At 38.2% G+C, this 27,605-nt stretch overlaps 2 protein-coding genes, 1 long non-coding RNA gene and 1 pseudogene across 9 annotated transcripts; all 4 read left to right on the top strand.

The window, feature by feature from the left end:
* The first annotated feature begins 52 nt into the window (after positions 1 to 52).
* Positions 53 to 3,932, top strand: LOC103943856 (3-hydroxyisobutyryl-CoA hydrolase-like protein 3, mitochondrial). 3 transcript variants are annotated; one of them, XM_018646635.2, is made up of 11 exons: positions 53 to 438; positions 675 to 776; positions 954 to 998; positions 1,247 to 1,299; positions 1,836 to 1,970; positions 2,043 to 2,139; positions 2,398 to 2,527; positions 2,668 to 2,846; positions 3,011 to 3,138; positions 3,264 to 3,365; positions 3,631 to 3,932. In XM_018646635.2, the coding sequence occupies exons 1-11, from the start codon at positions 201 to 203 to the stop codon at positions 3,745 to 3,747; spliced, it is 1,326 nt and encodes a 441-aa protein (XP_018502151.2). In that variant the 5' UTR covers positions 53 to 200; the 3' UTR covers positions 3,748 to 3,932. The 3 variants fall into 3 exon arrangements, with proteins under 3 accessions (XP_018502151.2, XP_009352492.2, XP_018502150.2); XM_009354217.3 differs by lacking the exon at positions 1,247 to 1,299 and having other exon boundaries at positions 954 to 1,018; XM_018646634.2 differs by lacking the exon at positions 954 to 998.
* Positions 3,933 to 6,073: 2,141 nt separating this feature from the next.
* Positions 6,074 to 9,070, top strand: LOC103943854 (nudix hydrolase 20, chloroplastic). Of its 2 annotated transcripts, none has more exons than XM_009354215.3 (9): positions 6,074 to 6,532; positions 6,647 to 6,711; positions 6,788 to 6,977; positions 7,104 to 7,184; positions 7,621 to 7,746; positions 8,073 to 8,152; positions 8,231 to 8,346; positions 8,535 to 8,655; positions 8,825 to 9,070. In XM_009354215.3, exons 1-9 carry the CDS (start codon positions 6,245 to 6,247, stop codon positions 8,877 to 8,879), a joined length of 1,122 nt encoding a protein of 373 aa, XP_009352490.2. In that variant the 5' UTR covers positions 6,074 to 6,244; the 3' UTR covers positions 8,880 to 9,070. The 2 variants fall into 2 exon arrangements, with proteins under 2 accessions (XP_009352490.2, XP_009352489.2); XM_009354214.3 differs by having other exon boundaries at positions 8,830 to 9,070.
* A 1,912-nt stretch (positions 9,071 to 10,982) lies between these two features.
* Positions 10,983 to 16,073, top strand: LOC103944018 (annotated as a pseudogene).
* Positions 16,074 to 16,712: 639 nt separating this feature from the next.
* On the top strand, positions 16,713 to 22,824 carry LOC125478238. 4 transcript variants are annotated; one of them, XR_007259045.1, is made up of 5 exons: positions 16,713 to 16,824; positions 17,031 to 17,726; positions 17,905 to 18,000; positions 18,114 to 18,217; positions 18,287 to 22,824. It is a non-coding gene; the product is annotated as an uncharacterized LOC125478238 (long non-coding RNA). The 4 variants fall into 4 exon arrangements; XR_007259056.1 differs by having other exon boundaries at positions 18,114 to 18,213; XR_007259067.1 differs by having other exon boundaries at positions 17,031 to 17,083; positions 17,511 to 17,726; positions 18,114 to 22,824.
* The last annotated feature ends 4,781 nt before the right edge of the window (positions 22,825 to 27,605 follow it).

Raw genomic sequence — 27,605 nt, forward strand, 5'->3', positions numbered from 1 at the left:
CACAACCCATTCGCCAGTCGCTACCCGCCACCGTGCACTATCGCAACTTTCACTTCGCCACCACGACAGTTCTTCTTCCCGGTAATTTAACCGAAACATCAAGGGCAATCTGGTCCAGAAACACCAAAAATCTCTCTCTCTCTCTCTCTCTCTCTCTCTCTCTCTCTAGACATTGACAGAGTCACTCTCGAACAGAAGTAATGCGAATCTTATTCGGAGGAGCGACCCAAATTCTGAGCAAATCGTCTTCCGCTTTCTTCTTCTTCCTCAATCCAAATTCCAAGCTCTCTCTGTGCAAACCCTCCAAATCCCCTCTCCTTCTCCGAACCTTCGCGATCATGGCCTCCGCCGACGAGTTCGTCAAGGGCAGTGTCCACCCGAACGGCGTCGCAGTCATCACCCTCGATCGCCCCCGAGCTCTCAACGCCATGAACCTAGGTACACACACGCAGACATATATATATATATATATATTTATATATATATATCTGTAATTGCTTTTGCATTTGGAGCTGAAATTTTAAGCTTGAACTGTATTGCATCGTATTGATTACAGTTCTGTGTTATTGCATTTGTGATATGATGACGAAATTTTGGATTAAAATTTTGAAGAAGTTAGCTTTTTTTGAAGAAATTTGTGTTTCTGTTTGAGTGGGAATTGTTTGGAAACGCAGATATGGATGTGAAATACAAAAGCTATCTGGATGAATGGGAATCGGACCCGAGTGTGAAGTGTGTTCTCGTCGATAGCAGCTCGGGTCGTGCCTTTTGTGCTGGTAAACACGGAGAATCCGTATTTGAATACTTTCTTTCTTGGCAATTTTACACTTCCATTTTAGCATGTAGCTAAATAAGCTTTCCTATTGATGTATGTTTAGCTCTTTCGGTGGTTATCTTTGTTTTTTGGGTCTCATAGGTAAGGTTTTGAGAGTGAACTATCATGGTTAATGCAGGAATGGATATTAAAGGGGTTGTTGCCGAAATTCAAAAGGACAAAAACACACCTCTTGTGCCGAAGGTTTCTACATTATGCTTTGTTTTGAACTGGAATTGTTTCTTGTTTAGGTGCTTATGTGATAGATTGTTGGTCTTTGATGTGCGTGCTGTTTCATGTCATGATGTTTATTGTTTCACCTCATTGTTGCTTTTTGTGCTGCATTTTTCCCATATAGAGATAGACGTTGTCCGTTAAGTTGGCACATTGATTCATTGACAATTGATAACCCAGACTTTAGTTTACCTGCAGGCGGTGATGTGAAGCAGATCACGGCCAAAAACCAACTACCGGATATGATTGAGGTCTAATTGTGTCGTTTTAAGTATATATAATAACAGACTTATAACCTTATACAGTTTGCTAAAATCCAGATAATATAATGCAACTTCCTTCACTACCATATTAGATGTAATTTTGGTAATTTTCATAGTGAATAGAATTTACAACTAGCAATACGGTTTACCCTTGCAAAATCATTGATGATTAAGCCTTAATAGAAACAAACCAAGCCTGTTTTCACAAAATTCATGCATTAGAATCGTACTGATGTGTTTGTTGATAGGTCTAAAATTTCAAAGGGAAAATCTTGTATAAATGTCATAAATTGCAGCGAAGATTGTGCTTTCAGCATGTATTTATTTGTTAGTTAATGTTCAATATATACCGTCATTTTTTTCTTTTCTAATTTCGTGTTTGACATTCTTGGGCAACCTACAAGTTACAACATATGATCATTTGTTTAGTTTTGATTTTGCTTGAACTTGGTTGATATAATTAGTATTGGTTGGATAGGATTCATTTCTTTTCTGAGCTACCATTTGGGTTGCACGTTTTTCAGGTATTCACTGCTGAGTATTCTCTAATATGTAAAATATCTGAGTACAAGAAGCCCTATATAAGCTTCATGGATGGCATAACAATGGGCTTTGGTATTGGCCTATCAGGTCATGGTCGCTACCGGATCATTACAGAGGTATTATTGCCTTGTCAGACTACATTTTGGATTTTTGAATTTTGTGTCTAACTTTGTACGGATACATTTCAGAGAACTGTTCTTGCTATGCCAGAGAATGGAATTGGTTTGTTTCCAGATGTTGGGTTTTCACATATTGCGGCAAAGAGTCCAGGAGGAGGATCTGTAGGTATGCTTTTTCCATACTCAGGCGCAACTTCTTTCATATGACTGGAGCAAGCTGTTTTTCAAGCATTGACATACTATAGTAGGCACTACAATCAGAAAGTATATAAATCTAGATATTTTTACTAAAGTATTTCATTACTAAGGAGAAACCGTTTAGATTATAAGTATATAAAGAGAATGGCCTATACAATTTCTCTGTTAGCTTCATGCATCAATTCTTAGTCCTGTAGTTTGTTTTAACTGTGTTATGTCTTTCTAGGTGCTTATCTTGGACTGACTGGTAAAAGGATTTCAACACCATCGGATGCACTATATGTGGGACTTGGGACACATTTTATCCCATCTCAAAACTTAGGTTCTCTAAAGGAGGCCCTTTTGTCAACCAACTTGTATGTTTCTCTTCGTTCTGCCTTCGTTCTTTTTTCCTTTCCTTCATATATCTGATGCACTAGTGGGGATTAATTTAGTTGGCATCATCCCATTGTCCAATACCTTTGTTGAGATAAAAGCAATGCCATTGTTGATGCAGTTCCCAGGATCCACATCAGGACATCGAAACAAATATGGCGAAATTCAGCAGCAACCCAGATTCTGAACCCCAACTTAAGTCGCTGCTGCCTCCAATAACTTCAGCATTTGGTGCAAATAAGTCAGTTGTCGAGACAATTGATGAACTTAAAAAGCAGCAGCAGAGTTCAGATGCTACTGGTAACTTTGTCAATGCCATTTGTTTATTGATAATGAAATGAAATCTCTCATACTCTTCTATTGAAAGTTTGTATGTCGCTTGCGAGTATTTTTCTCTCAAATTGTGGGTTTCCTCTTTGTATTATTATTTTGTTGTTCTTGCCGATTCATTGTTTTGATTGCAGTGGTGGAGTGGGCTAATGAAGCTCTTCAAGGTCTTGGAAAGGGTGCTCCTTTTTCACTATACTTGACACAAAATTATTTCTCCAAGGTTGCATCTGCGCTTGGGAAAAATGAGAATCAGTTATCCACAGTGAGTCTGCAGTTTCTACCTTTTCGTTTCTTTCATCATGTGGTGGTTCCATCCTTTTGATAGGTGTTGTGTCCTAGAAGCTCACAAATCTGAAAGTAACATGTGCCGAACTTGGCCAATACCAGTTAACAGGTGTGATGAAAACTGAATATCGTGTTGCTATAAGATCGTCTTTGCGGAGTGATTTTGCTGAAGGTGTGCGGGCAGTTTTGGTGGACAAGGATCAGGTTTGTTCATTATGCTCAAAGATTCATTACTATAAAAAGGCAGTAGAATGCAGCTTGAAGTTAGTATTATGCTTTAAAGTATAGATGTTAGTTTACTTTAATAATCCGAATTATGCAGTTCCCCTTTGAAAAGCACTCTTAATAGACGGAGTGCTGCAAGATAAACGGTTACTCTCTCTAACACCATTTTGGTGAAATAATCATCTTATTTTCTGTTATATCAGAACAAATCCTTATCTTTTGCTTTTGTTTGTTACCAATGAAGAATCCAAAGTGGAACCCGTCAAAGTTAGAAGAGGTTAATCAAAGCGAAGTTGAAGCTCTATTCGAGCCATTGAGCCCGAACGTTGAGGAATTGAACGTTGAGGAGTTGAGTGTGTGATGGATTGGCATGTGAAAACGGAACTGTTGAAATATATTTACCGTTGTGGAAACTATGTTTAATGAAACTACTTGAGAACAAAACACTTTCACTTGGACGCTTTTAGTGCTTTTGTACTGCGTTGTTCGTGGCCAGTTATGAACTAAAATTGTGATAGTGATTATATGCATAGACTTGTTCGAATATGAATTATGCTTCTCATTTCTGAATGTCCTTTTTTTTTTTTTTTTGACAAACGATATTATCTACACTAAAGGGGAGAGGTTTATGTAGCCTCACAATAGGGTTAGCTTCACAATGAGCTAACAATAATGTCTATGTGAGTCTTACCGGCCTCCGCAAAGATGGACTGGTGTGACGGACTTACCAACCAATTTTTTTTTTTTTTAATTTTTTTTTTATTGAAGTCCAACCACGTGACGTTTCTATCAAATATTCACTAATTCAAGACCTCAAATATCTGATGTAGCGCGTTCGCTAGCTAAACATTGACTGACCAAAATGTCGTAATTGGATGTAAAGACTAGTCTTACCTTTTGTAAAGATTAATTGACCAAATTGTCTTAATTGGATGTAAAAGATAGTTTTACCTTTACTTTTGAAAGAGAGATTTCATTTAAGTTAAGGTCCTGTTGTTTTTCATTGGACAACATCGGTTTTTTACTTAAAAAAGGATAGGTTTTTTAGTCAAAATTGTCCTGAGATTTGCATAACACATCACTTTGGTTCATGAGATTGAAAATCAATAGAAATGGTCCCTGAGATTGTCCAACATCAATTATTTTGGTCATTCTGTTAAAAACTCTATTAAGTGGTCCTGGAGCTTATATCGGAAACTGAGATTTTTTGCCAGAAGTTTGGGCAATTTTCAAAGCTTCGTAACTCAATCGTTTCTTAATCAAATTCGACCCATAATATATCAAAATGAAGATAGGAAAGTGTTGAATAAGATTATACCTATTTGGAAGCCCAATGGTTGGCGGAGATGGCCTGAAAGGTGACTAGTCCGTGGGAAAACTGAAAAACTTGTCGAAAACTGGGTAAACTTTAAACGTTCATACCTTCTTCAATACTCAATGAAATCAAGTGATTCAAAAACGAAAATCATACTTCTCAACAAGATGAAGATAATGGTACATTTTTCAATGGCTAACTCGCCGTGATTTGGCCAGAAAATGGCTCGAAAGTGGTTAACTCGATGAGACCAAGATAGCCAATTTCGAACTGTTTTCCAGCCAAACCACATCGAGTTAGCCCTCGATAAAGGTACTCTTCTCTTCGTATCGTCGAGAAATATGATATTTGTTTGTGAATCACTCGATTTCGTTAGGTATTGAAGAAGTTATGAACATTTAAAGTTTACCCAGTTTCCGACGAGTTTTCCAGTTTTTCCTTGGACCAGTCACTTTTCAAGCTATTTTTCGGTCAAACCACAGCGAGTTAGCGGTCAAAAAAGGTATCATTCTCTTCGTATCGTCGAGCAATATGATATTTGTTTATGAATCACTCGATTTCGTTGAGTATTGAAGAAGTTATGAACATTTAAAGTTTACCCAGTTTTGAGTGAGTTTTCTAGTTTTCCAACGGACCAGTCACTTTTCAGGCTATTTTTCTTGCAAACCATGGCAAGTTAGCTATCGAAAAAGGTACCATTCTCTTTGTCTTGTCGAGAAGTATGATTTTTGTTTTTGAATCACTTGATTTCGTTGAGTATTGAAGAAGTTATGAATGTTTAAAATTTACCCAGTTTTTGGCGAGTTTTCCAGTTTTCCCGTGGACTAGTCACTTTTCAGGTTATTTTTTGGCCAAACCACGACAAGTTAGCCGTCAAAAAAGGTACAATTCTCTTCTTCCCTCGAGAAGTATGACTTTTGTTTTTGAATCACTCAATTTCATTGAGTATTGAAGAAGTTATGAACATTTAAAATTTATCCAGTTTCCAGCAAGTTTTCCCGCGGACCAGTCAGGCTATTTTTGGGCCATCTTCAGCAACCATTAGGCTTCCAAATAGGTATAATCTTGTTCAACACTTTCCTATCTTCATTTTTATATATTATGGGTCGAATTTGATTAAGAAACGATTAAGTTACAAAGTTTTAAAAATCGCCCAAACTTCTGGCCAAAAATCTCAGTTTCCGGTATGAGCTTCGGGCCCACTTAACCAAGTTTTTAATGGAAAGATCAAAATAATTAATGATGAATAATCTCATGGATCATTTTTATTAATTTTCAATCTTAAGAACCAAAGTTATGTGTTACGCAAATCTCAAATAACATTTTGATTAAAAAGCCGAAAGAAAAGAGTTGGTAGCTTCGCCAATCAGTCCATTCTCCTGGAGGCCCAAAAGACTATAGATTTCAATCTTCCATGCCAGCAAAAATTGAACCCATAATGTACGGCTGGAATTCATCCACAGCCACTGGCCACGGTGGTGGTAGGATAACGTCGTTAAGTCCGTTAGTAATACTGTAAAATCAAGGAGTCGTACCCGCTTTCATGGCCTGCATCAGCGGCGGCAGTCTTCTCGTCGACTCTTTGGTCTCACGTTTCACTGCCAAAGCTTTTCGCGCCTTCCCCAACTCCCTCACGACGTCGCGTCCACTTCGATCCGCCCCCAAAGCTATTCACGAAATCCTCACTTCTCGCAGCGTATCGGTCTCTGCAGCCTCCGATGTCTTCACTTGGGACGACGTCGTCCGAATCTCCAAACCGGATGCCCTTCAGGATGACCCTTCAGATCTCAAAGGCTACTCTGACAAGATCAAAATCTGCAATCGCAGACTGGTAAGTTGCCCATTGCATTTTCTTAGCTGCCAAACAAACCCGATTGGTCGTTTTCATCTCCAAGCTCCCCCCACAAAAAAAAAAAGATAATTTTTTTATTGAAATATCTTTCAGGAATCTCAATCGGAGTTCGTGCCGTTTGTGATTGAGGATCAAATTGTTGGTTACATTCACAGTGGGTAAGCTTAAATTCTGTGAATTCAAATACCCAATTCGATCAGATGCGTTACTGAATAATTTTCCGAAATTATGCAGTTTTGCTGAGAAGTTACATAGTTTCAAGGACGTATTTGTTTTCCCGCCAGAAAATTCAAATTCTGATGATGGCGGCGGCTCAATGACCTTGCATTCTTCACTGCGCACGGTGGAGGATAGGACGCGAGCGGTGGGAGATGTAATCAAAAGCTTAGGGGAAGAAGAACTGATTCCAGGTATAAGAAATGAGGTAATGATTTTGGTTGTACTGACTGAAATGTGCTTATAATTTTAGTAAATTAGAAAAAACACTCCAACGACTATACGTTTTTACACTTGAGTTTAACTTTGGAATCGTTTTTATCTGGATGATCAGCTATACCCGGTGGCATCATCCTTTGGGGCACCCATATGTTTCTCTCTAGAACGTGCTGCTGCGCCTTATTTTGGAATAAAGGTTTGCTTTTGCTCTTTGCGTAGCCTTTTTACCTTGGTCTAGGTTCTAAATTATGATCTATTTTTTATGAATGGCTAGCAAGCCATTTTGGCCATACTGATCTGTATATGAATGGAACTCGTTCATTGGATTTATTGGTGCTATGCACCTAGCTGCGCCTATGGTTTGTTAATAGATTGGCATGGATATTCTGTAAAAAGATTTTGATGAGGTTTGGAAGGTGACCAGTTGTGTGGTATCGTATTTGTGGTTCAAGGAGAGGAATATAAAAGCTTTTGAAGGGTTAAAGTTTTGGTGTTGGTGTTGAAGGATTAAGTAATCTGGTCGATTTTAAATTGTCACATAGAAGCCAGCTGACTGTTTTATTGTTGTTTCATTTGGTTTACGTGCTATTTTCATTTTATTTTGAACTTATTTATCTATACTTTTGGAATAGGCTTATGGAGTGCAAATGAATGGCTATGTTGAAAAGGATGGCCAGAAGTTTCTATGGATAGGGAAGAGGAGCCAACAGAAATCCACTTATCCAGGGATGCTTGATCAGCTCGTTGCTGGGGGACTGGTTTGTAACGAGATTTCATCTTGATATGAGGAATTTAGTTTCTGTTCTTTCACTATTTAGGCTGTGAAAGGGAGGTTGCTTTTGGCAACTAGAATAACTTTCATTACATGACATGTTCTTGAAATTAGATCACTCTGGTGCACGTTGATGTGAAATGTTGTTGCTGAAACTACAAGATTGAAAAGTTAAACTTAACCTGAGAACTTGCCTGATTTTATGGTTGTAATCTGAAGCAAAGTGGTTCCTTTACAGAAATGATAAGGCTTGCATAATCCTTTCATCACTAAACCTAATATCTAGTTTGCACCCATTTTTGATAATTGCAGCCTCACGGGGTTGCATGCGGGGAAAATGTTGTAAAGGAATGTGAAGAGGAAGCCGGAATACCCAGACCCATTTCTAGTGTGTAAGTTCTCTCTCTCGCTCACTCTCTGTCTCGTACACTGATGGTGATGTTGCTTTGAACATGATCTCATGCATGCAGAGCTGTACCAGTTGGAGCTGTTTCTTATATGGACATTGATGGGTATAGATACAAAAGGGATGTTTTGTTTTGCTATGATTTAAAGCTTCCTGAGAGTTTCATGCCAAAGAATCAAGGTGAGACCTTTAGAGCTTAGCTTTTACAAATCGTAGTTGTAAACTATGCCTTGAGGTTTGCCCTTTTTCTCATCGTTTGATTTCGGATGATGAATTTTCGCCTGCCTTCATTCAAAACCATCCGCAATTTCCCCACTGACTGAGACAACTTGAACAATGCTGCTTACTAAACATTTGAGATTTGACAGATGGAGAGGTGGAGAGCTTCAAGCTGATTCCAGTGACGCATGTTGCAAACATCATACGGAGGACGCAATTTTTCAAGCCAAATTGCTCTCTTGTCATCATTGACTTCCTTTTTCGACACGGGTATTTCACTTTCACTGCTGACATTCTTACAATAAGTGATCCATTACGTGAGAAACTCACACCTGGTGGATGCCACTATGGTGGTATCTCAAACCATTCATGCACGGCTGGGTATTTTAACTACTATGTGATGCCCTCATACGAATCTGATCACTGTTTTTTTTATCAGTGCAGGTACATTAGGCCCGAGTCCTTTGGATACCTGGATCTGCTACAAAGTTTGAGGAGCGGCGATTGTTCTTAATTGTACATTTTTCTTTTTTGGTACTGCCTAAGTGTGTTTTTTTTTTAACTCTTTCCCAAAATTATCAAAAGCTAATGTTACAAACTAGGCAACTAAAGCAGCTATATCCAAATGCAGCTGTTCTTCTTCTCTGTGTCGCTCTTTAATGAAAACGAAATAATCGGCTTAAAATTTGCCTCGTGTTTTTTCTTCTTCTTCTCCATCTTTTTTTTTTTCCTTCCCTTTTGTCAACCGACTTGCATGCATCTTCTTTGCTACATTTGTTCTTGTCCTTCAGAATTTATTGAGGTGCCTGCAAAGACTGAAGACAGTTGCGATGACACGCCCCGATCCCGGTGTCAATCGGACACCAAGATGGACATGTGTTGGCCGACACCCGAGGGTGACGAAAGCCATCCTAACATGCTGATGCTAAGGACATGTAAACATGCATGCAATTACATTGCGGATTTTTGAATTTTGTGTGTCTAACCTTGTAAGGATACATTTCGGAGAACTGCTCTTGCGATGCCAGAGAATGGAATTGGTTATCAACTTGTTGTCTGCTTATCAATTTCTAAAAGAAAATAATTATGCATTAACTCTTGATCATGATGGATCCACTGTCAAGGATCATATTTGCTTTTATCACATTCAAGCATCTAGTCGACAACCTACATTTCATGTAGCTTTAATAAATGTCAAAGCTTATGTGAAAGTTTGGCACAAAAGATTGAGACATCCCTCTTCATCAATCTTTAGAAGGATATTGTCTATCAATAATGTAGCATTACAAGGAAAGGAATCATAATGTAGCATTACAAGGAAAGTCTATTGTTGATTTCTTTTGTTTTGATTGTGCTCTTGCTAAGAATGACAAAATTCCCTTTAGTATTACTAGTTCTATATTAACTCACTGTTTAGAGTTGCTTCACTGTGATTTGTGGGGTCCTGCCTCTATCATTTCACCTAGTGGCTTCAAGTATTATCTGTTAATTGTTGATGGTTACAACAAGTATAGCTGGTTTTTCCCTTTAAAGGCTAAGTCTGAAGCGTTTACTACCTTTGTTGTTTCAAGTCTTATGTAGAAAATTTTCTTGGAAATGAAATCAAGACATTGCGTTTAGATTCAGGGGATGAATTCACTTCCAATGCTTTTAAATCATTTCTCAGTACTCATGGTATTCTTCATCAGTTGAGTTGCCCACATACTCTTGAACAAAATGAACTGTGTTGAGAGAGAGCACAAACATCTTGTTGAAATTGTAAGAACCCTACTGGTTGTTTGGCTATAGTCTACAACACAAAGGTTATAGATATCTCAACCCAAACACTAGCAGGATTTATATATCTAGACACGTAATCTTTGATGAAGATACATATCCATTTCATACATGTACACAAATATCTTCTCAAAAGTCTCCTATTAGTCCACCATTATTTGATCTGTAGTTTTCATCGTCTAGGTCCAATGACAATTCAAGGCATTCCAATGCTCCAAAATCTTCAAGTGCTATTCATGTTAGTCTTGTACTTGATTCTACATCTCCATCACATACTAGTTCTGCCACTGGTTCACATATGCCTCCTGCATTTGGTTTAGTTCACAATATTGTTGCAAATGACTCTTTTGCTAGTTCTCATGCCCCTACTCAAATTATTACTTTTGTCAACACTTATCCTATGGTAACAAGATCAAAAGTTGGAATATACAAGCCCAAAACATATTTAGCAACCAAACATCATCTTCCCACGGATCTTGAGTATGTTCCTAATACATACTTGTAGGCATCCAAACATGCTTATTGGAGATCTGCAATGCAAGAAGAATTTAATGCATTACAATCTACTGGTACACGGTCATTAGTTCATGCTTCTAATTCTTAGAATGTTATTGGATGTAAGTGGGTATTTCGCATTAAAAAGAAACTTGATGGCATTGTAGACAGGTATAAAGCCAAACTTGTGGCAAATGAATTTCATCAACAGGCAGACGTTAACTATCAAGATACATTCAGTCTTGTAGCCAAGCCAGTAACTATAAGAGTTCTTTGATATCTTGCAGTCCAATTTAATTGATTTTTAAACCAATTAGATATAAGCAATGCCTTTCTTCATGGATTTGAAAGAAGATGTTTATATGGAGCAACCTGCAGGATTTATTGATACTTCAATGCCACATCATGTTTGTAATCTGAGAACGTCACTCTATGGTGTAAAACAGGCACCAAGAGCTTGGTTTGACAAGCTATTCCAAGTTCTTCACACTTTTGGGTTTGTTCAATCTTCCTTAGATGCATCTTTATTTGTTTTCAAAGGACCAGCCTTGGTAATTGTGTTAGTGTATGTAGATGACATACTTGTTATAGGCCTTAATGTTTCTTATTGTCAGTTATTCACTCAAAAGCTGAGTGTCATTTTTCCAATCAAGGATCTGGGGCTTCTGCACTATTTCTTGGGGTTGGAAGTTCAAGGAACATTTGAGGTATCTTTCTTCATCAAACAAAGTATATACTTGATCTTCTTAAGAAGACTAATAAGGAGGGGTTCTAAGCCATGTTGCACTCCTCTCAGTTCCACCAAGCTTGATCATAGTGGTCCTCTTCTATCTAATCCTACTGAATACATGTTCATTGTTGGTGGCCTACAATATTTGATATGGACAAGGCCTGATCTCTCTTTTGCAATGAACCAAATCTATCAATTTATGCTTACTTCCAGAGAACGATAGATGCAAGCTGCCAAAAGGGTTCTTCATTTTTTGAAAGGTTCTATTTCTCAAGGCATCTGGTTTAAAAAAAAAAAAAAAAAAAAAAGGTAGCATTCATCTCACTGCATACTCGGATGCAGATTGGGCATGGTGTACATTTGACCGAAGATCCACAAGTGGATGCAATGTTTTCCTAGGTCCAAACTTAATCAGCTAGAGTGCGAAGAAAGAAGCTAATGTAGCTCGATTATCCATAGAAGCAGAGTATCGATATTTGCCACACACAGCTACAGAATTCACTTAGATTTGCAAAATACTTCATGATATTGGCTTCCCTTCCAAAACTATTCCTACTTTGTGGTGTGATGATATTCTGTAATTTCCCTGGCCTCAAATCTTGTGTTTCACGTAAGAACCAAACACATAGAAATTATTTATCAATACATCCGAGAGTTGGTTCTTGCAAATCTCATCAAAGTTTAGTTTGTCTACAGTAAAGATCAATTGGCAGATATTTACACTAAGTCGCTTTCCAAAAACAAGTTTTGTTACTTGAAATCTAAGCTTCCTATTGGAACTCTTGTTGATTCCAATTTTAGCTTAAGGGGGTGTTTTGATGCAAATGCCACATCATCAAAAGTTGTCACTAGTTTTATTATAACAGTGAATTGTTAGTTGAGATCAGTTGTGGTACAATATGTAATTAGTTGTCGTTAGTTGAAGGTATTACTGTACAAAGCCAAAGGCTGTCACTCTTTCTTGTAATGACATTATTGAGTAATGAAAATATAATTTCACAATTCTGTCTGTTTCTACATTTCTCTATCTAAACTCAAGTTTTTTAATCACGAAGATAACACTATGTTTGAAGGAGAGAAATAAACTTGGAATTTGGATAAAAATCAGAATTTATAAATTGACATGGGTCAATTCCCTTATTTGGATTCATAAACATAGAAATTTAGAATGTCTACATGAAAAAAAACTTAGAATTTGGGACCTCCAATTCTTAAGTTTAAATTTTATGTAAATAGGTGTCATACCCCAATTACTATGAGTGAGAGTTTAAAAATTACAAATTCTGTATCAAATTTCATTGTTCTTTTAGGTTAATCAAATAATAAAATTCACAACAATTAAAAAATAAAATTTCATCATTTTGATTTTTATCATATTAAGATTTCTTAGTAATATTAAATTTCGTTGTCCGGACAGATTGTATAAAATCAAAGAGTCGTACCCGCCCTCATGGCCTGGTCAGTTGCGGCAGTCTTCTCGTCGACTCTTTGGTCTCACGTTTCCCCGCCAAAGCTTTTCGCGCCTTCCCCGACTTCCTCACGACTTCGCGTCCACTTCGATCAGCCCCAAAAGCTTTTAACGAAATCCTCACTTCTCGCAGCGTATCGGTCTCTGCAGCCTTCGATGTCTTCACTTGGGACGAGGTCGTCCGAATCTCCAAACCGGATGCCCTTCAGATCTCAAATGCTACTCCGACAAGATCAAAATCTGCAATCGCAGGCTGGTAAGTTGCCCATTGCATTTTCTCACCCGATTGGTCGTTTGTATCTCCAACCTCCCGCCCAAATTTATAAATTTTATTGAAATTTCTTGCAGGAATCTCAATCGGAGTTCATGCCGTTTGTCATTGAGGATCAAATTGTTGGTTACATTCATAATGAGTAAGCTTAAATTCTGTGAATTCAAATACCCAATTTATGATCAGATGCGTTACTGAATAATTTTCCGAAATTATGCAGTTTTGCTGAGAATTTACGTGGTTTCAAGGACGTGTTTGTTTTCCTGCCAGAAAGTGCAAATTCTCACGGTGGCGCCGGCTCAATGACCCTGTATTCTTCACTGCGCACGGCAGAGGATAGGATGCGAGCAGTGGGAGATGTAATCAAAAGCTTAGGGGAAGAAGAACTGATTCCAGGTATAAGAAATGAGGTAATGATTTTGCTTGAAAAGACTGAAATGTGCTTATAATTTAGTAAATTAGAAAAAGCACACCGACGACTATAAGTTTTAACTGTTGAGTTAAACTTTGGAATCCTTTTCATCTGGATGATCAGCTATACCCTGTGGCATCATCCTTTGGGGCACCCATATGTTTCTCTCTAGAATGTGCAGCTGTGCTGACACATCCCGATCCCGATATTCCCCGAACACTAGGATAGGCACGTGCTGGCCGACATCCGAAGGTGACGCAAGCCATTTAGAATGCATGAGAACAAGACTAAATAAGAAAACATTGCGTAGAATCATGGTTACATTCATGAATTGGGGTCTTCTCTAGCTCCCTCAAGCTCTCCCTCTCTCTCACACGTGAAATTGGTATCAGAGCCACTCCCGGCCGGAAGTGTGCCGACAAGGGTGTCGGGCCCCTAAGGGGGGTGGATTGTAAGATCCCACATCGCCCAGGGGAGAGGAGATGATGTGCCTTATATGTACATGCCCACCTCCCTATAGTAAGACGCGTTTTGGGTGGAAACCCAAGAACAATTCCATGAAGGCGTGGCCCAAAACGGATAATATCTTACTATGTGGACGGGATGTGACATGCGCCTTATTTCATAATAAAGGTTTGTTTTCGCTCTTTGCGTAGCCTTTTTACCTCGGTCTAGGTTCTAAACTATGATCAATTTTTTATGAATGACTAGCAAGCCATTTTGGCTATACTAATCTGCATATGAATGGACCTTGTTCATTGGATTGATTGGTGCTGTGCTAGCAGCGCCGATGGTTTTGTTGTTAGATTGGCTCATGGATATTCTGTAAAAAGATTTTGATAAGGAGGTTTGGAAGGTCACCAGTTCGTGTTTGTGGTGAGAGGAGGAGAGGAATATAAAAGCCTTTGAAGGGTTAAAATTTTGGCGTTGAAGGATTATGTAGTCTGGTCGATTTTAAATGGTTACACAGAAGCCGGCTGACGGTTTTTTTTTGTTGTTTCATTTGTTTTACTTGCTACTTTCGTTTTATTTAAACTTATTTATGTATACTTTTGAAATAGGCTTATGGGGTGCCCATGAATGGCTATGTTAAGAAGGATGGCCAGAAGTTTCTATGGATAGGAAAGAGAAGTCAACAGATATCCACTTATCCAGGGATGCTTGATCCTCTCGTTGCTGGGTGACTGGTTTGTAATGAGCTTTCTTCTCGATATGAGGAATTTAGTTTCTGTTCTTTCAATATTTAGGCTGTGAAAGGGAGGTAGCTTTTGGCAACTAGATTAACCTTCATTACACGACATGTTCTTGAAATTAGACCGCTCAGGTGCACTTTGATGTGAAATGAAGTTGGTGAAACTACGAGATTGAAAAGTTAAACTTGACCTGAGAAATTGCCAGATTTTATGGTTGTAATCTGAAGCAAAGTGGTTCCTTCACAAAAATGATAAAGCTTGGACAATCATTAAGCCTAATATCTAGTTCGCACCCATTTTTGGTAATTGCAGCCTCATGGGATTGCATGCAGGGAAAATGTTGTAAAGGAATGTGAAGAGGAAGCCGGAATACCCAGATCCATTTCTAGTACGTAAGTTCTCTTTCTCTCTCTCTCTCTTTCTCTCTCTCTCTCTCTCTCTCTCTCTGTCTCGTCCACTGATGGTGATGTTGATTTGGAAATGATCTCATGCAGAGCTGTACCAGTTGGAGCTGTTTCTTATATGGACATCGATGGGTATAGGTAAAAAAGGGATGTTTTGTTTTGCTATGATTTAAAGCTTCCTGAGAGTTTTGTGCCAACGAATCAAGGTGAGACCTTTAGAGCTTAGCTTTTACAAATAGTAGTTGTAAACTATGCCTTCAGCTTTGCCATTTTTCTCATCGTTTGAAGTCGGATGACAAATTTTCGCTTTTCTTCATTCAAAACCATCTGCAATTAGTTTCCAAAAAAAAAAATAAATAAATAAAAAAAACCATCTGCAATTGCACCCCCTGTCGGAGAGAACTTTAACAATGCTGCTTACTAACATTTGAGATTTAACAGATGGAGAGGTAGTGAGCTTCAAGTTGATTCCGGTGATGCATGTTGCAAACATCATACGGGGGACTCAAATTTTCAGGCCAAATTGCTCTGTTGTCATCATTGACTTCCTTTTTCAACACGGGTATTTTACTTTCACTACTGACATTCTAACAATAAGTGATACGTTGCAAGAGAAATTCACACCTGGGGGATGCCACTATGGTGATATCACAAACCATTCATGCACGGCCGGGTAATTTAACTACTATGTGATGCCCTTATACAAATCTGATCTTTGCTTTTATCAATGCAGGTACATTAGCCCCGAATCCTTCGGATACCTGGATCTGCTACAAAGTTTGAGGAGCGGCGATTGGTCCTAATTGTACATTTTTCTTCTTTGGTACTGCCTAATTGTGTTTTTTTACTCCTGTTTTTCCCCAGAATGCAGCTGTTTCTTCTTCTCTCTATCGCTCTTTAGTGAAAAAGAAATAATCGGCTTAAAATTTGCCTCGTGTTTCTTTCTTCTTCTTCTTCTTCTTCTCCATGTCTCTGTTTTCCTTTCCCTTTTGTCAACCGACTTGTATATTTCTTTACTACATTCGTTCTTGTTCTTCATAATTTCTTGAATTGCCTGCGAGGACTGAAGACGGTTGCGAAATGCTAACTGCTAACTCCTGTATATCCTCACCATAGCAAACACCAAGCACAGGAAACACCAAGCGCGGTAAACAGGATGTGAAATAAGAACAAAACGGCAAGAGCCATGTAGAGAGACTGACTACGTTGTAAGAAATCCCGTGAGAGTACATGCGATTGTTTCGTCAAGAAAATGAACAAAAATAATGGCACTTGTTATGTTCGGCTTAGCAAAAAATGGAACACCCATTAAAGCTGTTCACAATCGTTAACTTATTCACTCATTTCTTTCTTCCAAAAATTTGAAATTCACAACCACGCCTTTCGTTCTCAAGCTTCCTCCCTCCCTCCATCTATATACATAACACAGTAAAACCTCCTTCCGCACCAAAATCCACCTTCGTTCCCACAGATTCTTTCTTCCTCACCCTCACAGTCCAATCCCCGTCTTTCCCGCCAAATTTCATGTCCAGCATGCCTCCTTCCTCCGAGCTCCAAGTAACTCTCTCTCTCTCTCTCTCTCTCTCTCTCTCTCTCTCTAAGTTCTGTTTGTTTGGTTGCCGAGAATTTTTGAGCAGAAGAGTTTGGATCGATTGGCGTTATTTTCTGTTTGGGTGCTCAGAAACTCAAGGTAACTCGTCGAAATCATAGCAAAACTCTATTCGAGTTGACTCTTCGGTTATTATTCTCTTCATTTTCTAAGCAACCAAATAGAGTCTTATTTGCTTTATTCTTAGTTTTGTCTAATTGCTATGTTTTAACTCAGTCGATCATCTCGCATGTTGAGAATTCGATTTTTCTAATTTTCGTTTTCTTATTTTGGATTGATTGATACAGGACAAGAACAAAGACTTGTCAGTGAAGGTTGAAGAAGGATTTGGACCAAATGGGTTAGGAATCCTATTAATCTCTCATGTATGATTACGTTACTTAATTTCAAATGTTTGTCTGTATTGTCGTTTCAATCTCTTTTGATTCGTTCTACTCCTTCTTTTCGTTTACTTAATTCTGGCATTATGCATATTTGTTTGACAATAGAATTTTCGGTTTGGGTTTTTATCTACATCTGCAGAAAGAATCTGTTAATGATTCGGTTAAAATGATGAAACACAGGCTTATCAGATGTGAAATCGAAATGTTTGTTAGCTTGCCATGAACACACCTATGTCACGTTGGCGTACTTTGTTCTTCATGGATTGTAGATTTTGCTGTTTTGGCGACGATATTTTGCTCCATTATTCCGTTCTCATGTAGTAATCTGATAAGTATTTGCTTTCCAGAATCATTGTAATCGGGTCCTTGAGTTGCCAATTGCAGGTTCCAGGATATTCTTCCTTGCGTCGAGAACTTTTACACCTGTCCCGTAGGTTTAACCTTCTAAACAGGATTTCGATGTTCATTTTTACCTGCAATTCAGATGATTCAGGAAGATAGTTTGATATAGCAGTGGTCATGGGAGTTTTTCTTTTCGTTTATTAGATTAGCCAATCTCCCTGAAGAGGTGAAGAAGGAACTTGAAGATCCTCATAGCAGGTAAGGCAATTTAGTCCCGTCCTTATGTTTTGATTTCTCTTAAGCTACCGGAAAACGTCAATTTGGCAGCCAGCCGCATAGATGCATGCCTTATCTTCTTCTTACCCGCCATCTATTCATAGTTACAATTTAAGATAGATAGGTTCTTAAAACTAACTTGGTACACTTGGTGTGCTAGGTCGTCTTTGGAGAAGATGCAATAGCATGCCAAATTGGCGAAACCACTGAAGTTCTGTCAAGAGGCTATCTTTGTGCAACGCCTCATTGTGTCCGGGTACTATCTCTACTACAATATGTGTGTTTGAAACTCTTCTCTTCTTCTGATGCCCCTCAAAACCCAAATCTCCCTTTGACACCAAGTTTTCCTTTGCATATGCCCGATAATAGTCACTGTTTCGATTCACTGGTTGTTTGTCAGGGCACCCAAGGGAGCGGAGGCTTCTGGTCTTGATCGTTCGACATTTGCATTATTCATGCAACGGGACTGGTTTGTACGTTGATTGTCACCATATGATATCTTAAGCATGGTTGTTTGTAGCTAATCACTGTTCGTTTTGCAGGGACGAAGAGTTTAATTTTCCAGAGGAGCTAGATTCATATTCATAAACAGGTAATGTACTCTTAATCCCAAATTAACCATGTCAGAAGCATTGTTTTAAAAATCTCTGCCTACCGTTGCCTAGGCCCCGTCTCACGTGTGTTTTTAATTATATTTAGACATTTATTTATATAATATAATAAATTTACCAAAATTCGCCTAGTCTGCCTAAGCGCTAGACCCAACCCGCTGCTCGACTTGTGCCTAGTGTAGTGGTGGTGGATCCAGGATTTTAAACTCGGGGGGTTCCATTAATAAAGGTCAAAAAATTTATAGACAAAAATGACATTGAAAAGTTAAATATAATACGTTTCATTCAAAAATCATATGCAAAACAACATTACAAGCTATAAAATCCTAATTCAAGTGTCCACAATGAGGTTTCATAGTTTGAAAATGTTCCATGATAGCTTCATTACCAATACGTGAAAAAACATATTTCTCAATGTAAACAACTAAGTTGTCACACTCATTTTGTCTTGAGCTCGAACTACCCGAACAAGTAGATGGTGCTATTGGCTTTAGCTTGAAAAATCTTTTTCATATTTCTTATTTCTAAACTACACAATTAACAAAAAACACAAAACATATACCAATTAACCAATAAACAAAAATTTCATCTAAATTTCAATGATAAAATGAGTATACAAACATAAAACATATCAACAATCATATCAATAGGTACCATTTGGTACGCAGACGAGATGAGACGGGACGGGACAGGACAGAGGTTCCGTGTATGTTTGGTACGCGCAGGGACGGAACAGAACGGTTGTTCCGTGCTTGCAAAAAACAGAAAACCCCAACCCAAATCAAACAAATAAGAAATCTTTCAGACCGATTTTGAACAAATCGTCAAGAAAAAACCAAGTGGGTATCTCTCGATTTCAAAACTTTTTCAGTAAATTTTCGTTCTTTCTGGCCTTAAAACCAAATTTATCCCAAATATTTTACAGCATAACAACAAATGGTAAAGGATGAGTAATTAAGCAGTGAGCTCATGAGATGTTGTACCTTGCCATGGAAGTGGTGCTTGTTCTTGAAAATGGCGTTGTAGTAAGCGTCCATGCGGACTCGATCGGAGAGCTTCTCCTTCTGGTAATAGCAGAAGGCATAGGTGCAGAAGTAGTTGGCGAAGTCGATGCCTTTCTTCACCAGGGCGCCGCCAGTGTCACCATTGCTGGTGCGGCTTTGGTCCCTGCCACGACCGCCGTTTCTGATAGCTCCCCATGCCCTCGGATGGAAGCGAGGAGGAAGAAGAAGGAGACGGAGAGGTTATAATTTTGTGTTCCACGGATGTGGAACGAGTCGTTCCAAGGGGTGGAGGCGGAACGAAAATTCACCCAAAACTCGTACCGTGGAACAACGCGTTCCACCCGTTTTAGGTGTACCAAACGTGGGACGGAACGCCTCGTCCCACTCTGTTATGTCCCGTCCCACGTACCAAACGGTACCTAATAGACTAAAAATCTCCACCAATATCTAGTATAATTTAATTGAGACTAGATTAGAATACCAAAAAACAGTTAATGGTGGCATGGAGATTTGAAACAAGTGGAAGTATGATATTGGAGTAATGTAATTATAACATGGGATTGGGTGGGATTAGAAATTTAGGGTTTTGGGTGAATATAAGAAAGGTGGGGCAAAACAATATGGAGTGATGAACAAACGACAGCTTTTGTCTCATTGTTTTTTTTTTTTTTTTTTTTTTAAATTAAAACAATTGGCCAAAACACTGCCGTTTTGGACCAATTGTTAAAAATGGTCCCTGTTTTCTTTCTTCTCCCTGCGTTGTCTTCTTCTCCGCTGCAACTTGCATAACAGCACAGACCTTGTGTTCGAGTACGAGGGGTCTCCTGAAAATTTTCTAGCAGCGATTTAGGGTTGCTGAGAGGTCCTGGGACCTCCCAGGTCCCTCTGTAGATCCGCCACTAGCCTAGCGTCTTTCAAAATCTTGACACAAATCAAAATGTTTAAGGCCCGCATTCCTCTGCTCTGCTTCTTTCGTTTTCAATTCGGGTCTCGTGTTTCAGTTGATTCCACCAAACACTGCTCTTTCCTTTGGAGAGTATTCAGAGAAGCTCCTTGACAAATATTACCACCTGAAAACATAAATGATAAACCCCTACGTATTTGGTCGGGGAAATGTTATTGGTACTTCAAAAATCTCATTCTACACTTCTCACAAATGTATTTTTCTTTCCAAATATAGAAAGTTTGGAGTGTACAATGAAAGTTTTGGAGTGCCAATAACAATTCCTTTGATAGATCTAATTACAATGTAGTACCTAAACTAAACCGATGGAAGTTTCTCCACTTGCACGATTCATTTCTTGTTGGCAGATTTGTTCTTCCATCACTTTCTTATTTAAATTGGCTTGTGAATTATCATGGTTGTTTGAGTACCAAACATTTGCATACCCTCCTTTCTTCTGCCACTTGTTTGAGTACCGAACATAGTATTGAAATCCAATCTCACCTTCTACCCGTCATTGGCAGAGATTCTCCTGAATCATCGGAGCATATAATAACTATAAAAACTTGATCTCCTTAATTGTAGATAAAATCTCTCTAACAGAAAGTCATCTCCAACGGTGAACTAAATCCCATAATATAGCCTTAAAACACTAAAAACCTAGCTCAACTAAGAGGGTAAAAGAAAATATTTTTTAAGTGACGGACCAAAATTACAATTAAAACTAAACTTAGAACACGGAATTATCATCGACCGGTCATTTATCATATAAAGCTATAAAAAATTATTAAAGCTCGAATTATATTTAGCCCTCCACTGCTGGAGATGGCCCGAGAGACCCGCCTCGCAAACTAATCCAGCAATCCCGATGATGTTGTAGGCGCCGTTGTTATTTGTTTACTAACAAATGGTGTGACGTGGACAACGAATCACCGCCATTGTCACATACGGTATGTCGTTTATCGAATGCGCGCGCTGGCCGACCTGCAGGTCGCTCTCACGCTCCCTAACACGGCCTTTCGCGTCTTGAAAGATTAAAAAAACGTGGATAATATAGACACGAGGATTGGAACGTCAGCACACAAAACAAATTAGTCTAATCGGATAAGGACAAAAGTGAGACGAGGGAGTTGCATGGTGGGGGCTGCACGTGGACGTTGGTCATTGGACACAGATGGCCCATCTGCATTTCCACACACGGACTTGGATCCTCTTCTGAGTTTAAGAAGAGGATCCTCTTGAACAAATGATTTAGGCCGTTTGATGAAAATCTAACAGTTACAAATAAGGAGATTTTTTTAAAGTTATAATAATTATAGCTATTGAATTTTCATCCAATGATCCAAGTCCTTTGGTCAGAAGGATCTTCTCCTTGGGCTTAGGAGAGGATCCAAATCCTTTCCACACGGCTTCTCCTCGCTTTATCATCAGATAATTGCGAATTGCAATGTTGTCCCCACAATCTTTTGACCAGAATATTGTTCTTGTTTGCGTAATGACTAAAATGCCCTTTGTGCTACAAAAGCTACTATTAATCCACAATTATGTGTTCATTTAAAAGTGTTTTTAAAATGATTAAAATTGATTTCGGATTCGAGTATTTTACATGTTTTTTGAAAAAAAAATACTAAATTGCAGAATGCACATAAAATGTTTTTTCAGAATTCATTTAGATGTTTGAGGGGGTTGATTTCGAAACAATTTTTATCAAAAACGTTTTAAGTTATTTTAAAGCACTTTAACTAGCGATATATCGTAGAATTTGAACGAAATAAGGGAAGGGACAATAACGTAAAATTGAGCATGAATGACTTCAACAATCTGAATATGTGGGACCGGTTACGTCTGCACTCATTTCTCTCTCGAGGATGATCCTAGAAACTATATAAACCACCACCACACCATCCATTCCTTCAGCATTAATCTATCTTGTTCTGTTACCCACCACCGATCTCCGCCGTCACCGACTCGCCATGACAACTTCTTACTTCCAGCAACCGCAAACACACCAAACTCGCCGCTGCAAGAGCCACCGGAAAATGGGGTTCGGAAAACGATGCTTGATGATGGCAAAGCAACAGAAGACACGGTTCTACATCCTCGGACGCTGCGTTTCCATGCTCCTCTGCTGGCACGACCACTCCATCTCAGATTAGATAGTTCCACAATCCGAAACTGATTGGTCCGTGTGATGCAGCGGAATTTACGATAGAAGGATCAGGTGGCAGAATCCTATTGATTTTCTGTTCTCCAAACTCCCCCAAGAGTCAAAACTGAAAGCTGAAGAAAAGCCGTGGTTGGTGGCAGAGCTTTAGGGTCGAAAGAACTCGATCAACGGCAATTGCTTTCGCAAGCCAAGAGAAAATATGATGTAGAAATGAAGCTAAAGTGTGCTTGTTTGTAATTGTGACTTTAGATTTTGCTTCTTTTGACTTATGTGACATACACATACAATAATTCATGTACACATGTTGAGAAATTTGAAAGGAGATCAAAGATCAAATGGAAAACAATGATTCACAAACGTCCCTACTATTTTGTGTTGGTTAAATGAATATATGGGGTTTATTTAGTAGTAAAAATGAAGTGTCTCATAAAACAGGAATGCTAAGATCAATCGTGCGTGCATACATGAACGTCACAGAACATAAACACCTAAATTAGTGCATGAGCAAAACTGATCCTAACAGTCCTCTCATTCATAAATCATATTAGATGATGCCCTGAGAAAGAAAAATTAAAATGTTAAAATCAGTCACACATAAATAAATAGATGAGATGATTTGAGAAATCATGTTTTTGGAATTCACAAAGGAGGGACTTTAGCCTATGAGTGTGATTATTCTAAAACTCATCTCTTTCATAAATCATACTAGACAATTAGCAAGTTCCATGAGGAAGAGAAACTAAATTATGAGAGAGAGAGAGAATGCGACGTACAACATGAGATACGTAAGTGTTTTTTTTTCTTTAAAAAGGGGGGCAATTGGTGACAAGTCACGGTTATTCACTCTTTCTGAGAGTCAGAAAGACTCACAAGGTATTTCAGCCTCTCCTTAACCACAAGTTCGAACCCAAGAACTAGTGTTTATAGCCCCGATGGAATGAGGAAAAAAAAATCTATAGTCTTATTTAATTCATTGAAGTTGCTGCAAGATGTCAATTTGTGAATAAAAATGGTAGATCGGCTTGTTGAGCTATTTTAATCCGTCAAGTTATCTACTAAGAGCAGCAATATATAATATACAATATACAAAAAAAAGTCAGAAATGAGAGTTGTATATGTGCATAAACATTAGATTTGTTTTTTAATTTATTAGTGTTACTATTATATATTTGGTACGTATCCAAATTTCCAAATTGTTCACATGTTTCAAGTTTTAAATTTAGACTTTCAAGTGTAAAATGAATGTTTTTAATTTATTTAAAAGTCCTTGAAAAGTGCAGGGTAATTTCTTTAAAATGCCAATAACATCTCTCTAAAAACAAGAAAAAACTGAAGAGAAAGAAGGGTTGATAATCCCCAATAGTTTGGTGCAAACAGAAATCGAGTTTTCAATTAGTTAAGTTTTGAGACAGAAATATGAACATCCATTTCAATGATTCAATACAAGCTAGGTCAATTGATCAGCTTCTTCTTCTTTGATTTGTGACGTTCAACCCTGCTCTTGTCGCTACACATCACACGCACCTAATACGATTTATATATAAGCATCGTAGGCAATAATTCAACACATTAACTTAATCATATATATTGTAAGTTGTTATTTTAAAGCATCAACATTAAATTAGGGTTACATGCGATTCACACAGACAAATGAATATACATGAACTTACATGGCAGAGCTAGGAATTTAAAATGATGGGGTCAAAAAATAGTTTTAAAAAATTCATCATACTTTCATTTATAATTGTCCACGATGTGTTCTCATATTTTAGAAACATAGTATCACAACATTATTATCAATAGAACCAAAAACATCTTTCTCAATGTACACAACGAAACTATCATTCAACCATTGATCACCCATCTTATTATGATGTGGATTCTCCATAATTTTCATCACCGAAAAAGCTCTTTCAACTAAAGCAGTCGCAACAGTTAAATCAATGCTAATTTCACTAGCAAGTACACCAAAGGATTTGTTTGTCCCTCTTTGTCTCCGCCAACTTTTGTGCAAGGTTACTAATTCCTTTCAACGCAGAAAACTCATTAGCTTTGTTAAATTAAAAAGGCATTAATTAAAAAATATTTTTTATTTTTGTAGGGATAAGTTTAGAAAAGGATAAGTTTACAAGTAAAAGGTTATTGGGATAAGTTTACAAAGCAGCGTGCTGCTGCAATGCTGCTGTTGCAGTGCTGCTATACGAGTTCATACAATTTTCAAAAGGATAACTTGACAAGGTTATTGGGATCAAGGGATGCCAATGCCCCTGCATTGGCTCCGCTATCAATCAATATTCTACAAAAGACTTGCCTGTAGATGTCGCCTTGAAGGAAGAATGTGAAGTAGTCTTCTACTCTCAGCACACTAAATTATTTTCTGCTATATGAATAGGGTTTTGCATATTAGAATTGTGTAGTGCGAGAGCATGGACTGCATCTTTATATGCATTTAGGGTTACTCTCGATCCCACTTATTATTGGAAAGCGATATTTACCCTAATCACAACCAAATCATATTAAGTTTCATCATGATTCCAAATCCTTGTATTTACTTAATAAGGGTTTCTATAAATTAGTTGCATAGTCAAGACTCCATGATTCTTACTTCATTAAGACTACCAGATTGCTCGAGTATCAAGTAATTCAAACGGTAGTTCATTGTCATTCATATAGGGACCGTTTGGTACGTGGGATGGGACGGAACACGCTTATCCTACGTTAGGTGCGCCAAAGACAGTGGGATGCATTGTCCCACGGAACGAAATTTGGTTAAATTTCCATTCCACCTCCCCCTGGAACGACTCGTTCCATCTCGTGGAACACAAAATTATAACATTTTAAGACAAAAATACCCCTCATCTTATTCAATATTTACACCATCTAAATTATAAAACAAACCCTAAAATTCTATCATCTTCTTTCCATCCTCTCTGCCACTGCCTTTTTTCTTCTGGGCCTCTCGCAACCTTCCTCCGCACCCTCTCCCGTAGCCTCTCTTTTCTTTTCTCCCAGGTCACTTGCGAGTACATTTTTCTTTCCCATTTCTCATCTACTTGGATTATTCATCGCTTTCTGTTTGGTTGCCGAGAAAGTTCAAGGAAACCACATAGAAAAATTGAAATTTCAACAATAACAGGCAAAAACAATTGGAAGTTAGCGACTTGAGGTTCCGTGAAATAACTTTTTATTGTCATTGATTAGTTGGTTACCAGATTAGATCATTAGAGATTCATCTCGACATAACAAATTCATGGTTGAATTGGTATTTGGGTATTTTCTGAATTTGGTTATTATGATTACCATTTTTTCCGAATACAAGCCTAGCAACCCAGGCTAACCCAATCCCAGTAAGCCTATTCGAACCCAACCCCACCTTCCTCCTGCCGCTTCCCTCCTCCCTGCTAGTCCCACGACGAGACCGTTGCCCTCCGCTGCGAAAACCTCAAGACGACCCACTTGCAGGACGTGGCCGACGCCGTCGCTTGAGGGATGGAACGGCAAGGATTAGACGGAAGATGTGAGGGATGACGTTGAACTTGTTGGCGGTGGCTCAGGTAAGGTCAAACTAGTCGAAGTGGATGGGTATGATTGTCATTTAATTCTTCGTTCCATTCCAGCCTGAGCGTACACCAAACGTAGCATAGAACCTCCATTCCATTCTATTCTGTCTCGTTTCATCCTATCTACGTAACAAACGGTACCATAAGGTTTTTACATCTATAACTCTTTAAAAGCAACATTTAGTTTATATAAAAAATAATAATAAAATAAAAAAACGTCACTTAGTACAACACCCTGGTCAGTTCTTTTGGATACGTTATATAGATGAGAAAAGCTATCGAAATGTATTTTGGATGTATATTATTAGTGCCTACGTATTTTGGGCATTGTTGCTTTCCACTGGGACGAAGAACTCAATTTCTCAAACACACAAAACTCAAGAAGAAACATCCCCGAGAAAGACTGATATGCTCTTGAGAAAAGGTCATGTGCTTTGTACGTGCTTCATTTAGACATATATTATTATGATTCAATAATTAAGTGAAATTAGTGGACAGTTGACTTTTGAACTAGAGAATAATCAGCCAATCAATGGTTGTTTTTTGTTGCTAGACATTCAGACACACCTAACAGGCTAACACAACTTACACACACACATATATATATATATATATATAGAGAACTGTTATTAGTACTCCAAAAATGTTATTCTGCACTCCTTACAAATGTATTTTTCTTTATAATTATAGAAAGTTTGGAGTACCAAATAAAACTTTTGGAGTGCTATAGTTTCTTAGTCACATGACTCTTTCAAGGTAATTAAGATTTAACAGTGCAGACGCGAGTTATGTTAGCTAAAAATTAGTGCGTGCGCTTTCATGTACTCAAGTACCAATCTTTTTCCTTGAAGATTAGAATATGTTAAGATATTGTCCAAAAAAAAAGTGAGGAAGGAAGAAGAGGAAAATCTTTCTTTCTTTCTTTCTTTCTTTTTTGTCTACATTTTTATCCAATAAGGTAGAAGAGGAAACATAAACCACAAACGTACATTATATAAACTAAGCTAATTAGGAATCGGGGATACCGGACACATTATATATATGCAAGGACGAAGAGGAACCTAAGAAGATATCAACAAACTAAGAACTCGAAGGTGAAGAAGCAAAGTGTTCGTACTCTAGGTCGTATGGCGTGTCCAAACGTTGAGGTGAAACCAGATGCAGACGAAGACGATGATACTTTATTTTTCACACCCATGCTGAAGAATGCCGTTGAGGGCAATCAAGAATCAGAATCTGAAAATGGAACGCTAGCTGGTAATATACTTTTGAAAGTATTGTGGTCTTTCAGTTCATGTGAATTTTTCACTTGCAACCTTCTTAGCCTTTGGTTTCTAGCAGTTTTTTTTTTTTTTTTTTTTTTTTTTGAACAAATGATATTCTCTACACTAAGAGCGTGGGGAGCGGTCCTCACAATGGGCTAACTAGTAATAATGTGGTTTCTTGCAGTTGAGGCGAAAGAAGTACCATAATTAGTAACGTGGACACATTACAGGTTTAGTTGGAGTGCTGATTTGATCGCATTCGCTCTTTGAGCGAGGGCAGTCGTCTGCTGTATGCATGTTCCGGTACTTCA

The sequence above is a fragment of a genome, unplaced genomic scaffold, assembly GCF_019419815.1.
Source record: "Pyrus x bretschneideri cultivar Hongxiangsu unplaced genomic scaffold, Pyrus_bretschneideri_v1 Contig1, whole genome shotgun sequence".
Lineage (NCBI taxonomy): Eukaryota > Viridiplantae > Streptophyta > Magnoliopsida > Rosales > Rosaceae > Pyrus > Pyrus x bretschneideri.